Source organism: Chaetodon auriga, chromosome 20, assembly GCF_051107435.1.
Source record: "Chaetodon auriga isolate fChaAug3 chromosome 20, fChaAug3.hap1, whole genome shotgun sequence".
Classification (NCBI taxonomy): Eukaryota; Metazoa; Chordata; class Actinopteri; order Chaetodontiformes; family Chaetodontidae; genus Chaetodon; species Chaetodon auriga.
Genome location: NC_135093.1, coordinates 4,582,939 through 4,599,432, shown reverse-complemented (window position 1 = coordinate 4,599,432; position 16,494 = coordinate 4,582,939). Strand labels below are relative to the sequence as shown.

Here is a 16,494-nt window from a genome sequence, read left to right as displayed (position 1 = left end):
ATTGCCTCATATACAGAGTAGAAGGGTAGGTACAGTTAGGACTGCGCTGCGAGCGGTAATCAACGGTTGCTGCGTGACCGAGTCGGACAGACTGCCGTGTCATCACGCAGCTGAAGATCCTTTTAACTATCTGCAGAGTTTCCTGTGAGGCAGAGACAGACACGGGTCCACACCCAGCCCGGCAGGACGACTTCCTCAGGTGAGAGAGGAAAGGCTGGCGGAGGAGGACAGGTGGACACAACGCTACACTGAGGCGGAGACACAAAGGCAGACTCGCTAAGCCTTTTGTGCTCTTCAGTGCCGCCACCCCGTATGAAGGGCAGTAGATGCCGTTCAGCACCGGAAGACTTTAGAGCGGATGCTCAAGAAGCAGACGGGAAGGCAGGAGTCCATGCAGGAACAGGAAGGTGGAAATAACGAACAAAAATATAACCCAAACACAAACTGATCCAACACTGAGAGTGACACTGATGCATCTGATATCCGACAGACACCGATCCACGCACCAATCCAGACTCCGTATCCTGATGCTTTCATGCAAAACAAATATGTAATAATGCAATTTTAAGCCCACCATATTTTTTGGGCATCGTACAATACCACTCAAAGTGGATTGACGCAACTCTGCTCACAACAAGAAACCAGTCGTGCTGTTAGAGATCAGTGACTGGCCCTCTCAGCCTCACCTGACTGGAAGTATCTGCTCAGGTTACCTGAGGATGAGCTTTCAAAGAATAACACAGAAAAACATTAAGGAAAGATTACTTGTTGAGTCTCTGAGTGCAGACACACACACGGCCGTGAGAGCACCAGGTTTAACTGAACGTCAACAGTTTTACCCTTCCTGCATACTCTCTCACCGTTTCGGAGACCTCGTGATGCACGCTGTTTTTTTTTTTTTGCATAAGCCTGGCTAATAAATTCACAGATTAACTGAAACACTGAACGCTGCACAAAAAAACCTATTAATGTTGGGAAACGGGGTCCGGTGAAGCAGCCTCATTCCAGACACATTCAGCGCTCAGATTAGAGCATGTTTTAATGAAACAGGCGTCCTGTCCCCGCAGTGCAGTTATCTAAATCACCTGAGGTGCACCCATAACGTACACAGGGAAACACACCTCTGTCCTTTTCGCATATGCATTTAATGGAAGATAACAGGAAGAGACACAGCATGGCTGAGTGTGCATTCCACTGGATTTACTGAGGTTCACCTCGAAAAAGCATCTGCAGGTTTATGCAGATTGTGAGAGAGAACAGGAGTTTTAACATGAACCTGTGTTTTTGAGAAAGACTCCTGCACAGCAGCGTAGAAAACGTTAAGATAGACTATATAATGGAAAATGTCTTCAGAGTGTCCGATAATGAGCACGGTCACAACAGTCATAACAATATCACCCTCAAGAATATCTCTGCTTTTAAATGTGATTATTATGAGCAAAGGCAAAAAGCCGCGGTCACACAAAACGCATCCTGTTTTGTATTCTAAATATCACCTGTGGCTTTCTCAACTGCTCACCGTATGCTGTGTGATTACATAATGAAGGACTGAGGGCCTGGGTGGCAGTTAAGATTCAGGAAATTCAGTCTGAATAATAGTCATTGGAGAACAGGCGAGAGCCCTTTTTAAATTTTAAGTATTAAGAGCCGAAGCTGAAAGCACGGAAACAATTACTCAAACTGCAGAGTAGTGAGAAGTGACAGCGAGTCTACATCTAGGGGGTCTGGTATGAATGCGATGTCTTCATAATGCTCATCTGATAGAGAGCACTTTACAATAGCGTACCAAAAGAGCTTTTCTTCAACAGACGAGCTGCAGCATAATGCATACTTATTCAGAACAGCCCTTTATTCAAAAGGCTTTAAAGGACTTCATGAAAATGAAAATCAGTCAAAGCTGCAGCAAATGAACAACAAAACTAACATTTCGTTCAATTAGCCAACCATCTGACCACGTAAATGCTAATCTGGGTCTAATTAATCCTGCCCCTGTTAATATTTAAAATAATACACGGCTCTTTCAGCACATGGCAGGATGGAAAGCCTAATGAATTTAACCCTGAACGTGCCATCCTCTGCTGCACAGACCGTAAAGCCCTGTGAGACAGCCTTGTGAATGTGGGCTAAGTAAATAAACTAAATAAATTTGACTATTAAACTGAGATTTTGAAAATGTGAGACACACCCAAGGCTGAGGGAAATCCTTGGTGCATGTGGGTAACCATTTTTGTTTTTCCCTGTGATGCCCTCGCCCCAAAAGCTTCTCCGTTTGAATGAAATTAGCATTCAGGGTTGGCTCGCGGGCACGCCATAAACAGGGCTGCTTTTGTTAATTATCCACGGATCTCAGCATTACAAAGACTGTTCCTACTTGCCTTTGGCTAAGTTACCTTCAGATAGAGAGGGCAAACTTGAGTTTCGTGGAAAAAATAAATAAAAAATACACAAATCCAGAAACGTGACGTCTTGAGAAAGGAGATACCTTAAACACATCTTTTACTTGCTCATTGTTTGGCTACCATAAAACCAGAAACGTCCCGGCTCAACATCAGGATGTTTTATTCTCAAGCTACGTGTTTTTTGACTTCATCTGCCCGTTTTTTCTGAAAAAGGTCGAGGCCAGAAGCTTGTGAAGTCTCACAATCTCACAATAAAGTGCACAGATAAACTGAGAAACTGTCCGCATGTACAATTATCTCTGCAGCAGCTAAAAAGACGAAGGCAGGCTAAAATACAAAGAGCTACATAACTATTAAGTTTGGACTCAACAGAAAACAGCAGATCACTTCATGACATTTGGTATTCACGTCTCTGTCATGGATTTTAATGCAGTACAGTACCACATATCAAAACACAGCATGTATTCATCTGACAAACATTAGCATCACAAAACACATTCAGCATCACTGCCTTTTCTGTCGTAATACTTTTACTTTCTTCATGTCATAAAGGGTAATTTTGGGCTGCTCCGCTAAACAAAAACATTTGGGCTACGGCTTGGCAATAATCAGTGATATTACGTCCATTGAACAGGCAGGCATGCAAACCTCTGGCCCCAATCTGCTAATGCGCAGCAGTGCAAAGGGTTGATGACAGGCAGAGAAGGCCACTTCTAAAAGGAGTGCATCTTCAGCGAGCCATTATCACTGTCCGCAATCTGCTTCAGTGTGACACTGCTGCCAGAGGAGCGGTTTGTCCTCTAGACATCCAGGGGCCTCCGCACTGACTGTCTCCACAATGCACGCTGGAGGTGCTGACAGGCCACTATCTGATTCAGAGGCGAAGCAGGTCCAGAATGGTCAAAGGAGGCTGAAACGGAGACACCGACAGCGCCGACGCTGCTACACAGAGCTCGAGAAGTTGCACTCTGTTCAGACAAATTCTGGTGCTAACAAGCTGACCACAAATATTCAGCCTCTACTTTTACCCAGACAGAGAACAGATACGTCAGATTGAGCGTCCAAGATGGTGTAACAACATATAATCAGCTTGCATGAGGTCAGTCACTGCCACAGTCACTGTGAGGTGTACGAAGGTTCACTGGTGCCAGACAGAGCCGGGGTGGGTGTTGTCCCCCCTCTTCTGACTCAAGTCTCAATGGTGTTAATCTCACCTTGTTCATCACCGAAACCCATAATCACAGTGTTTTGTGAAAAACTAAAGGCTAATCAGGGAGGTGGAGAGGAGGAGCCCCACCTGCCCATCAGTCAGTCGCGTTCATCCCCTCGGGCGACGGCAGCTCTATTGTGGCGAGGTGTGTTTGCCCAAACAAGCTGCAGCACTGACAGCTCGAAGCCGCTTTGCGTGTGAGCAGTGTTGCATCTCTTGAGTGCGATCTTCACAAAAGATGACGACGTGTGGTTGACATCTCCTACAAGAGGCCTTCTCCTTTTGAAGTGCAAAGGCTTGAGTTTCAGATGAAAACATGTATATCTCAAGTGAAAAAAGTCATGTACATGTTAATATGTATGTGCTGTGATTGTAAGCTACCCTTTAAGACACAGAACCAGAACTGAAGATGTGAGAGTGCCCGTTGTTAGCCTTTATGCTAGGTAGAGTTAGCTTTTGCGTGCATGGAAGGGGAAGGGTATAATTAAGGTTGGGGGTCATTTCCCTGGAGTAAACAACTATTAACAGCCAGCACTGGCTTTTACACATCATGTGTGATCGCTGACGCCAGGTCACACTCCGAAAACCAGAGGAGCTACCATTCGTCATTTTAACATTTTGAAGTATTTTATGGTACTTATGGTATAGTTACTGGAGTCTTACCACACTGACCTTTGGCTCATTGTAGTATATCTTCTATCATTTGATATAAATGTCTTGTTGAGGGGAAATGATTGAAAACCAATACTGGGAAAGACTTCGCTTTAACTGTTTCCAATACTTTCCTAAACTCACTTGGTTGGATTTTATAAGGCCTGTTTTACTGACTGCATGAGGTGAGCTGGTATTTTAAGGATTCACATCAATGGGAAAGCTGCACTGCATAAAATCAACAACCTACAAGTACTTAATTAGACTGCCGCTGTTGTCTGCCAACTCCGCTTTATAAATGAATCGCCTCCAGTTCCGTATCCATCCAGTACTTTACTGAGTTCGTCCTGCACCTTTAAATGTTTTAATCCCTCAGCTGCAATTGAAATGTACAAAATGTGCAAAGACAATGTCAACAGCTTCATTACAGACAGCTGCTTTATGAAAGATTTAACATTAATGTAAGAACCAGGACTTTATCAGTGCATCATCTCTCAATACACTGTTTGTTTAGTGCAAACATTATTATTATACATTACTAGAAAAGCAGAATATTATTAAAATCTTTATATCTATGCCTCACTGACACTTTGCCTGGCAACAGTATTTGCTCTTGCGTCCCCTCGGGCATTATCTTGAGGGTATATAATAGATGGATTTACCCTTCATGACTTTATCAGGGGAAAGCATCTGTCTCCCGTCTGAGGCTGCAAGAGATCCATTTGTACAGTTTGAAATGGATTGGCACCCCGTGGTCGACAAAGACAAAAGGCTTTAAAGAAATTAACTATTAAACAGGGCTGTCTGGTTAAATATTCATTTTAATCCAGCGTCGAAAGAGAGATGTCCACCGAGCCCTTTTTGCTCGCTCGGCAATTAAAAAGGAATTTCCGTGCCTTCTCCCAGGCTGAACTAACAGCTTGGTGGAGACCATTAAAACCAAAAAACTCCAAACTATCAATGTCAGAGATCAGCTTGCTCTTTTGTTTTAACTAAGCTGTTGGAAAACAAGATCTCAAGAGCAGCATCTGCACAAAGGAGGGGATCTCGTTTTTTGTTAAATGGCCCATTTGGCTGAGCCTCTGATGTGTCTGGCCTTTAAATCTAAAAAGGCACCCCGCAAAAACGCCCAAAACCTAATCCTTTGACAGACAAAACACTTTTGAACAGTCAATTACAGAACATAGCCAGTGGAACTAATATGACAAGCACTGATACTTTTACAACTCCATCTGCCGTATGATATCTTTGAAGCTTTCCACGCCAGAAAAACAAACACCGCACACCCTCAACAGGAGCTTTTCTAGTTATCAACTGCAGTGCATCTAACGGACTCTGGTACGAGGATGGTGGCGGTGAATTAAAATAAATGAAAATAATGTCATCGTGCTACAGGTATGCTACAGCACCCATTTGAAGCCACGTCGTCAGTCTTCCTCTCTGCAGGGAACAGCAGCGAATCCACTGGAAGGTTTTCATTGTCTTTGAAGAGCGCTGTGGTCGGTGAGGTTTTCGCAGCTATGAGGTCCTGTTACAACTAACGATCCTCTTAAGTGGTACCATGTTATGCGAGGCACCCCAAACTACAATGGAAGGAGCCCGATCCGGTAAAATTGCCGTGGCAGCCTTGACTGTTGGGGCACAGCAAATCTGCCGCCAACCCCGCCTGAGGTACCACCTACTGCGCTGCTGATGGACCAGGACCTACAGCCTGAGTGTGTCAAACAACAGCCAACCATCTCAGAAGTGAGTGGAGTACATTAAACACTAAATGTACTGGTGGTGTAGAGATTTATTTTGACATCAGATATATTATCTAATCTATAGACTTAATAGATTTTAACAAGAAACATGTATAAATAACACACCAGAGAGCACTTCCTAAACCAGCTCATGCCTGCACAGTCTTCACAACATGCTCACTTTGTGTCTCGGTACATTGCCTGCGATGCTGCTCCCTTTGCATGCAAACAACTTCTTTGAAAAAGCACTGGAAGATAATACAAAAGAGTTTCAGAAGAACCTGATCGGTGGCTTTATGATATCCTCGTACCTATTATTGACTGGCCGCACAAAAAAAGAATACTTGCACATTTCCTACATTGCCCATGTAGATGTAGTGCACTTCCTGTCTGCATTATAAACGTTACATATCTTAATTGTGCTGATGTTACCCAATTCAATCAACTGTGATTTTAGCACCAGCCTTCCAATTTGCATCAGTCGAGTTTAAAAACACTTACAGATTCATGCTTTGCACTAGATATGCCTCAGTTGGGGGATTCAATATGTAAAATACTGTGAGGGAATCTCCAGACTTGACTCAGATCACATTTCAGGTGGCAGCGTACCAACCTGGCCTCCAAATGCACGGATATTAAATGTGATTCACAAGATCACTGCCGCTGCAAATAAGATTAAAGATAAAGGTCGTAATTGTGACAACAAGCCTGCGTTGCGGTAGCGTGTGCTTGAAACTGTATACTGTGGCATCGTTAGACTCGGAGGAGTCTGACAGTGCTTTTAAAGTTGAAAGCACGAGCTTCAGTGAGATACGGTGGCTTTATATGATGACACTGAGCTGAGTATTAAGATTAAGATAACAGCCGAGCGCTATCAGTTTGAATGTTTCCATTATTCTGCTGATTAAAAGCCTCTACATGTAGCTGTATCTTTGTCTTTGTCCTGCCATAGTTTACACTGTGAGACACTAAAAGAACCAAATTGTATGTTGTTTTTACAGTGTTTTGAAATAATTTGACCTTAATTAAATCCCTAAAAAATGACTGGTGATTCTTTATCTTATTAAACTCAAGTATTGCATCGTTTAAAAAGCTTTCAAAGACACATTATGGGAATGTCCTGATAGCACATGCTTGTCTGCATAGCCTGTCCCCGTGTTCTGTCATGTACCCACACAGTCGAAGGGGCTGACCAAGATGCACGCACAGGGAGGCATGCAGGAGGGTAAATAATGCATGCCTGCACAGGACAAGAGAGGAGGGCGTAGCTTGAATGGGTAGGCGAGGATGGGCTGGGGGCTTGTGGGGGCTCGCTTGTGCGTGCCAGCCTCAGACAGCTCACCACAGGAGAGGCACAGACACAAAAGAAAACTCACTGTCATGGTCACCAAAGCAGAAATGACACTAGGCAGCCACAAAACAAGCCAGCTTGAATTTTCATCAAAACAAACACGCGAGCTGACACGGTGTGACTTACACTATAGCCGCTGTCAAAATAGCCGAGCGGTGCTTAATTTGACAGTAAAAGGCCATATCAGGGCTGCTTCGCCCTGCCGGGGACCTCGGGCTTCCCGGGGTCTTGTATGCTCCTGCATGAAACTCTCATCTGACCCAATTATCCAATTAGCTGAAGCAGTGGCCAGACTGGAAGGTGATGACGGCTGGAACACCTGTGGAGGCCGGCCCTGGTGTGGGGCCCACGGGGCCGGGAGACCAGACCAACCAGCACCTTTTCTACTAATATTAGGCTGGATTCTGCCCAGCGGGAACAGAAGGAACTCTGTCGTGAAGCCTTTGAGACTCTGAGCCGGCGGAGCTATTTCTCTCTTCTCTTCAGTGCATTCCCCGTTTCAGCTGAACACCTCCACGCTGGCTTTAACGGCCGCCTAAGCACTAAGAAGAAGGTGCAAGCAAAATATAACACGCTAAGAGAAGTTCACACGGCAGCTACTTGAACTGGAAGCTCGGACAATTAGAGCCCTTTGCTGCTGGAGCTGACTGTCCTCGCTGATTGTGAGACAGACATGACAGCATTAAGTCTTCTGACTGTGGTGAGAAACTCGAGACGGTGAAATGCCATTGTTACGTGACTCCAAGTGCTTACACCCTTCCGTCAGTTTCCTAAATAGAGTAACATTTTAAAAGGAAACCACAACATTTCTGTTTGCCTTACAGGCACTTCCCAATGGGACAAAGAGCAGCCTTGGCTTTTGACAGCTCCACTGAAGGTCTGGCTGCCACTTCCAACAGCCAAAGCATTTTTCTCTCCCTCAAGGCATTTTCCTCCTTTCCTCAAGGTAATTCGACAGTTGTGTGGTCACATACTCGCACACTCCTCTGCCCCTTTAGATGCCGAGCATTAAGGGATTAGACCCGAGCAACAGAATCCATAGGAAGCAATCTTCACTAGGGTCTTTCTCTGCTTTGATTTGTTTGACAGGCTTTTGTTTGATTTTTCATATAAGAGGACATCCAGCTTTGATCACGACTAACCACACTAATGGTGAAGCACCAGTTCTTCAAGATGAAAGGGCGTAAGAATAAAAAGAAACCCTGGCAACAGATCTGAAGGTAGGATGTTTTTCTTCTCCATTCCACTTTTTCTTTTCAGGAATATGAAAAAAAAGGATGACCAAAGTGTGAGATCAATTACAAACAGGTGAGGGTGTGTCTCCGACAAAAGGAGCGGATAGAGTGTGTTAGCGCGTTGCAAAGAAGTGCCGAGACCGCCGCAGTGGCAGTGCAACAGGCAATTATGTGTCACACATGACATGCTTCGTGCTTCTGTGTGTATAATTATCTCCAAACAAAGCAGCACCAATAATAACTGTTACGTTGCATGGACAAGAGCGCATACTTCTCATACCAGACAAGCAGAGGGAGACAAGATTCTGCGACAACGACAAATAAGTTTACTTTCCTAATGATGTTTATCCTTTTCCTCGCTGTTTGAATTAAAGACGCTCCCTCGCACGGCTTTGTCTGACAAGCTACTTCAAAGTCAGACTCACTTCAAGACAGGTGGCTAATTTGTCTGAAACAATAATCCCATCTCCATTTCTTGCCAATTAAAACTATGATGACACGCAAAATGTCCCCGAGGGGAACGAGAGCTGGAGGAGCAGAACGAACCGGACTCGTGTGAAGGCTCGGGCTCTCATACCAGCCTCTCGCCACAAAAAAGGACTTCTCGGCCTCAAACAGAGTGCACGCTGATAAATTTCAGGCTAATACACACAAGGCCGTCTGTGAAAACAGAGAAATGTTGAAGTAATATTCCACCAGGATCTCTTTACAGTTCTCTGTGTATTTATCTACAGGAACCATGTGAAGCGTTCCCAAAATACCACACATTCTACCACAGAACACATTCGACCCACATGTAACACGCAAAAATCAACTCTGAAATCTTCCGACATGCACAGTCTTGTCCTTCATATCATTAATATCTGGAAGGTCCATTTATACAATAAAATACCAGAAATCTTTCACAATGAAGCTTTATGAACGGTCCACTTTGGTTTAATGCAAACATTAAAAAATGCAGGCCTTAACACACACTTGCCTAATTTGTCAATATCTGCACCTTTGCCCATGCTTCACCTTCACTGTAAGCCTGAAACTAGACCTGACTGGAGACGGCCGAGGGAGAGGCACCGAAAGGCAAATAACATTGTTTCAAGGAAATATGAAGCCATGTCGTATCCTGACCTCAGGGCTGAGTTAGTGGAGAAAATGAAGACTGACAGGACTGATGTGAGGGTGGGCCCACAGATAAAGGGACACCCAGGGTACAAACAGTGGCAGCCGCCTCTTACATCACTCAACGCTCTGAACGTCCTGGAGCTGGAGCCTGGGCTACTCTCAGCAGCGTGAGGAGAGGGGGGACATTTTTCAAATACCTGAGGGATATTTACACACCTGCCCAGTGTGAGCTGGGGGTGCACAGAGGAGCTGGAGCACAGCTCTGTTTCAGCTAACCCGAGCGATGGACTGACTGACACTATTCAGACCTGAAGACAAAAACAAAACTAAGCAAACATTTGCATGTTCACATCCATGGACATAGCCTCCCTGAGGTGATGCACAGGGGGGTCAGACTGTATTTAGATTACAGAAAGCAAGTTCAGATCCAGGGTGATCAGTATCAGTACAGTTTGAGTTTGTTTGACTTGGTGAGGCACTTCATTACTGCCGTAAAACAATGACAGTTGGAACACTGCTGCTGAGGGAAGGATCGAGTAGAAGGGGAGCTGCTGGCCCCAAAGGCAGGAACCTGCAGTGTAATCGAGGCCTTTGCCAAATTACAGGCCAAAGACACTACTAAGAGTTCAATCTCAGGCTGAGGGAGAGGTCACCCATTACACTAATATTCTTAAGTCACGGAGCAAATTCCTATGGACAACGTCAGCACTAGACACCAGAGGGAGGTCCCACTTACTCTTGGCATCTCAGCGTCTCGGTTTATAGCTTCAAAAAACGCTTTCAGCGGGGAAATAATAACAGCATTACAGTCAGCGCGATGCATTTCTGAGATGTGTAGCAACAGAGGAATGCAGAAGGAGTAAAAAGGGGACGTGCTGGCTCTTCCAGCGTTTTCTAGAACACAAGCAGCATTATGAGAAAAAGAACCGCGGATGTGTGTGTCTGTCAACAAGCTCGTTCATGTTTGTATAACATGTCAACAAAAAATTTATTATTCTTGAGAGGACCAACAGATATCTTGCCAGCTCGGAGACAAGTCCTCAACACTTTCTTTCCAAAAGGAAATTGGTACTTAAAAAATAAACTTATGGAAGGCAAGAAACATCTGTACTGTTTACTGCCATTCTTGAAACAATTACACAAGCCGTGTGTTTAATATTTTTTGCCTCGTGGGATCTTTGTAGTTTGAATAAATTAGCTGTGGTTAATCATTCATTTTACCACTTTATCACACCATAAACCTGCATATTCCTGCAGCACGTCCGATCTGTGTGAAACTTATGATGTTCAGTTTTTGTTGACAATGTGTCGCAGACGTGTTGATTAAACTCCACAGTCAATCAGTGGATGCTGAATCACATTATTCACACATTGATGAGTTTTACATTCAGACAGCTTGTGCTGGGATTGGGTCTACACGTGAGGTTTGCAAAGAGCCAAACAGAAAGCACACACATACATACTGAACTGGCCATTCTTGGCCTTGTTTGGCCTCTGCCTGAGGAGAACTGACCTGGTTGATTGAGTTGGCGGTACAGGAGGCGAGGCCCGTTCCCAGACATGACACAAAGAACATGAGAGGGTCAAAGGGCACTGGAGCCATTGCAAAGCCAGCTGCCGCAGTCGTGACGACCAATGCTGGAATCACAAAGCAAGAACAACGGAACAAATTAAAATGGGAATTTAGAAGTGTCCTTCATGAAGTAACAGTAAAGGCTGCAGACGCCTGATTCAGTGTAAACAGGAAAAGAGCAGTGTGAAGGAAAAGAGATGTTAAACAGGGCAGTTTAATCTCTTGTAGTGCAAATGAATCTGTTTATTTGTTTGTCAATAACAACCATTCATAGGTTACCAGGCACACCTTGGTGGAGTCAACCAATCAGTGCTGCTGAGCGGAGAAGTACGTGTAACCCAACAGCAGACACTCAACTGAACACATAACACCGCGTGAAACTGACCACATGGTTCATGTCTCCGCTGTTGATCTGTATGTTCAGTATGTTCCAAACACATAACAGAACACACTGCAGGTGTCCCACTGCTCCAAAGCTGCCCTGGAAGTAGCACCTTTAGACATTTACAGTAAGAAAAACGAAGGTTGTTTGAAACATACAGAGCACACAGATCAATAGCAGAGGAAGGAGGTTATGCTGCTGTCTCCTGTGACAATGGTTGAAGCTTTAGACAACAAAGGTGCACTGATGCCAGTTCAAGAAGATGACTGTTTTTTGACCTGCAACAGACTAAGTAAGCCTTGTTTTATAGCGAGCACTGGAAATGCCAAGCAGTTGTTGATCACTTGTGACTCCTACCAGCCGGTTTAGAGTAGTGAGGAGTCAGCAGTCAGAGATGGTATAACACAGCGCAGTCAATAAAACACAGAAAAACACACAGACACACGCAATGTACTGTGTCCTCTACCTGTCAGTTTGATTTTGGAAAGCCTGGCGTAGATATCTGGCAAGTCTGCCACATCAACCTTCAGCTGCTTCCACTGTTTGTCTAGACGTGCCTCCCTTGCCTCCTCCGACTCCTCGTGAATATGAGGAGTCTCATCTGAAACCGAAACCGTTGTGGACACAGAATCGTTCCGTGCTGCTGCATCCTCTGTGGCGTGCTTCAAGGTGGATATTTTGGGCTGTGCCTTACTGGTGACGTCCTCTGACTGTGCCACAGGATCAATGGTTGGTATTCTCTGCAGTTGTCTTTCAACGCTGTCATCTCTCTCATCCACTATGGTCAGAACAGGAGCCTGTTTCGGGATGGCGCGCTGGTGAAGCTCACTGCTGCTCTTTGATACATACTGAAAGGAAAGCAAGCAAATGATGTCATTTATGGGATTATTCACTGCTATGGAAATACAACTGAATGCAGACATTTACTGCAAAAAATAGTTCACCTTCAACGGATGTGGAAGAAAGTGCGTTAATAACAAGCAACACAACACTTTTAAACTGCAAAGGAAGCTGAAACAAAGGCAAACTGGGCCCTGTGAACAATACCTGGCGTTTCAGGAAGTTGAGATGCTGGTACGTCAGCCAGTTTGACGGATCTCTTCTGTGCAGCTGGATGAGGCTGCGGGCAGTCTGGCTACATCGAGGAACACTTTGAACTAATTTCTGTTTCACGCTTACACCAACCAAACCTGCAAGGAATACAAAACGCCATGTCTAGACATTAGAATAAATACTGTTGGTTTAATTCAATCTGCTAAATCTGATTAAACACTGATTCAATCTGGAATGAAGCACAGATATGCAAACAATGTAAAAGTAAATGAAATAAAGCTAGAACCAGAATCTGACAGAATGTATTAAGCATTAAAAGTCATAAAACTGATGTATTACCTAACACTTAAAGTTATATACACGTATGTTAACAGAGTTATGTCACTTAGCAGTACACTCAGTTGCTAATATGCTGGGTGACATTTTGCTACGGCGACTGCAGAATGATTCTGCTCTGCAATAAATCTGACACTTCAACTGAGAGGTCTTACTGATATTTTACACACCACATTCACATCAATGACCAGACTAAAATGTAGGAAATACTCCAGTATAACATAAACGAGACAACCGTTGTACGCTAGCTTTTCACGTTATCTCACAGCACAAAGTCATAACAAAACAGATTAAACGTTGTCGCTAGAAAAGCAGGCAGTAATTAGCTAATTTTGGTCTATGCTGATGAGGTTGACTTCCATCTAAGGTCACTGCTAGCGTCCTGCCAAACATCCCAGGCGCTATCCGGACAGCTATATGCTAAGCTAGCTAGCTAGCTTCCGCCTTAGCTTTAAAAGCTGCTTTCAGCGGGAACAGATAAAAAAAGACTTTGTACCGCGTCGGCATGTTAAGCGAAACATCACATATCATTTCGTGTTACCCGACAGTCTGCTACATGGCGCTTTATACATGTTCTCGAATCATAAAGCCGGCTCCCGTTTCGACCCCTTCACATGCAGCGAGCCGCCATTTTGACCTCGTTAGGTAAAGACAAACACTTCCGGGGCACAAGACGTCAAACGCGCCGCAGATACTTTAGCAAGGAGAAAACAACCGAAATAATAACGTGTATTTATCACAGTACCAGACTGTTCAATAATTATATTATAATTACAATAAAATTACGTCTATTGCTTCTTATGTTAATTAATGACTAATAAGCAAATTTAATTTCGAATGATAACAACGAAATTATTTGTATTCAGAAGGGAAAATAATATTAATGGGTAATTTCACGTATTTGGTTTTTTGTTTGTTTGTTTTTAGTTTAGTTTTAATTGTTTGATTGGGAATTTCTGTATATTTCAATGGTTTCATTTGGCTTTACTTTTCAGTCCCTACATGACACTGCAGTATTTGAAAATCTTCATGTTTATTCGGCTTTTATTCACACAAGACATTTCAAAATGTCAGCATGAGGAAAACCAGGTGTGACAACTGATAGTGTCTGTTGTCAAAGACAACTGGAGTACAAAGAACTTTCTATTCATTTCTTTCCTTGGTTAACCACTTCATTTTATGTCCTTCACATTCTTTCCTTGTATTACTTGTGTGGCCTTTTCAGGCTTTCCCCCCTCGTGATGTGTTATACAGGGGTGGAAATAAGCCACCCAGGTTCTTATGCATCTTGTCTAATTGTCTTGTTATTATTGCTATTATAGTCAAGCTTCTTAAGTATATGACATTTGCTGTGTGAAATTGTGCATCTGTTCCTTTAATTACAACTACATCAGTTTCTCGTAGGGGTGGTCTTCAGTTTAGGCAATGTGACCCACTGAAACTCTGCTTTTCCCCACTCCAAACATTTGTGTCTATAACAGGGCGTTATTCTAATGATTTAATTCTTCAACGGGAAGCAAATGTATTTCCAGCAGGGCTCCTTTTCAGGATTTCTAACACCCGGAGAACTTCAGCTGACTTTTAAATGCCTTTACTTGTAACAAACACTAGTTGGAGTTTTATTTTTTTTCCAGCGGGCACTTTAACCAGGAGACCTCTGTCACTGACCAATAAATCTGAGTTGACGATGGGATTCATTTCATTGAAAATTGCCGTCTAATTCAATGTCTGGCCTTTTGCCTTCTGCCCTTGTGCGTCCTCTGACTAGCCCAGCCGTCTGGCCTGTTATTTATGTGTATGATCATCTTGTTGGCCCCGGCCGCCTCGACCAACAAGATGGAAACCTTCTGATTAATACCCTCTCCACTGCTTTCACTTTGCAGCCTCGCTTTATTGAAACAAAGATAATAAAACAGTATGATTGTCTGTTTGGGTGCAGTGTTTCATTTCCTCGAACAATAACATTTTACTGAGGCAGGGGGATGATTATTATGCTGCTCTGATTGTAGAGATCATATTCAATATAAAGTTAAGACACTGTTGTTTATTTGCTAATTAAATTCAGGTAATCCAGTGTTGCAATTGTCACGTACTATACAACTGTGGCTCATTCAGTATTTAATACACACAGAACCAAACGACATACATCATTTGTTTTATGAATAGTCACGATGCAAATATCTTTCACAACCACAGGTTCTGCCTGTGAACTCAAATCCCGCTGCAATCCGAGCCGAGCATCCAATCCTCCCGATTCATCTCATCCATTCCGCTGAGCTGCCGGCTCCACCTCCTCTGCTAAGATTGCATGGCGTAATCTTCATGCACCATCAAGATGCAGGGGCTGATGAATGCCAACAATACACTCTAGGCCATCCCATGATCCAGCAGAGAGCACCTTTATTGCAGGAGATAACCATTATGTGCTGTTCTACAAGATTTCATTCCGCACTGACCCGGTCAACCTCTTTGCGTTCAGTTTTAATGTGAGCGCTGAAAAGGTGGTTTAGTGCTTGGTTTTGCACCATATTATTTATTTCTAGGGTACTGTTATACAATTTCAATGTTCCATGTTTGCTTCATTTTGCTTCTCCCGGGCTGCAGAAATACCGTTTCTGAGAGTAGGTTCAAACCTGCCAACTTCATGGCTGCGCAGGGCGCCGCGTCAAACCATAATCTTTTGTATAGCAATGTGTAGGCTGCTGCTACAGATGACTGACAGGCTGAACAGAATGTCACGGCCTCACATTAACAAACAGGCTCATTCATGAGTACGCGGCCGCCCCTCCTCCTCTGGACTGGAACGGAATAATATTTGTTTATTGCATCAAGGACTAGTTTATTCCCTGCCAATGAGTGTGAGTTGGGGTCGCTCCAGGGAATCAATTCCAAGGAAGCAGAGCTCCTCATCCCGCTGCCTGACCGTTAGCGTGGCAGCTCGAGCTGATGCATTTCAACTGCATAATTTAGTGTTTTATTTGTGCTGTCATTAAGAGTATGTCTTTAATCTAAAGGTGGAAAATATGTTTTTGATTCAGGGCTTGTGTTGAAGTACCCTAAAACATGCAAATGCCTTTTCTGTTTAGGATTTGGTGAGTTATTGTCCTAAAGTCAGGAAGCTCTCCTTGTTCAGATAATTGCACTCCAGTGAGTAAAGACAAAGCCAAACATGCTTTTAATGCTCTCTGTCCATAAGGTGGACCAGCAGACAGGACCTGAAGAACAGATGGACGAATGGGAGAGGAATAGCTCCGGAACAACAGGAGGAGTTTGTGAGGTCTATTCAACCCAAAGGGGTCTTTCAAAGGATCTTTACAGTTACTCCAGCGCTGGTGGTGGTCTCAGTATGAGGGCCTTTTACCACGCTGCTTTCACTGCATCTTGAAAAAATGAAATGGCTGTAAACGTCCTCTCTGGAGACAAACAAAGCCACAAAAGGAGTC

The 16,494-nt window shown here is 43.8% G+C and overlaps 1 protein-coding gene across 2 annotated transcripts in view; it reads right to left on the bottom strand.

Annotated features, from left to right (window-relative positions):
* Positions 1-13,698, bottom strand: part of cox10 (cytochrome c oxidase assembly factor heme A:farnesyltransferase COX10) — a 29,540-nt gene extending 15,842 nt beyond the window's left edge. Inside the window, exons 1-4 of one of the 2 annotated variants that reach the window (XM_076759846.1) lie at positions 13,548-13,698; positions 12,710-12,852; positions 12,129-12,510; positions 11,221-11,345 (exon numbers count right to left, since the gene is read on the bottom strand). In XM_076759846.1, the coding sequence (XP_076615961.1) occupies positions 11,221-11,345; positions 12,129-12,510; positions 12,710-12,852; positions 13,548-13,572 (675 nt within the window). In that variant the 5' untranslated portion in view covers positions 13,573-13,698. The remainder of the gene's footprint in view (positions 1-11,220; positions 11,346-12,128; positions 12,511-12,709; positions 12,853-13,547) is intronic. The other variant, XM_076759845.1, reaches the window with a different exon arrangement.
* Between the last annotated feature and the right edge of the window lie 2,796 nt (positions 13,699-16,494).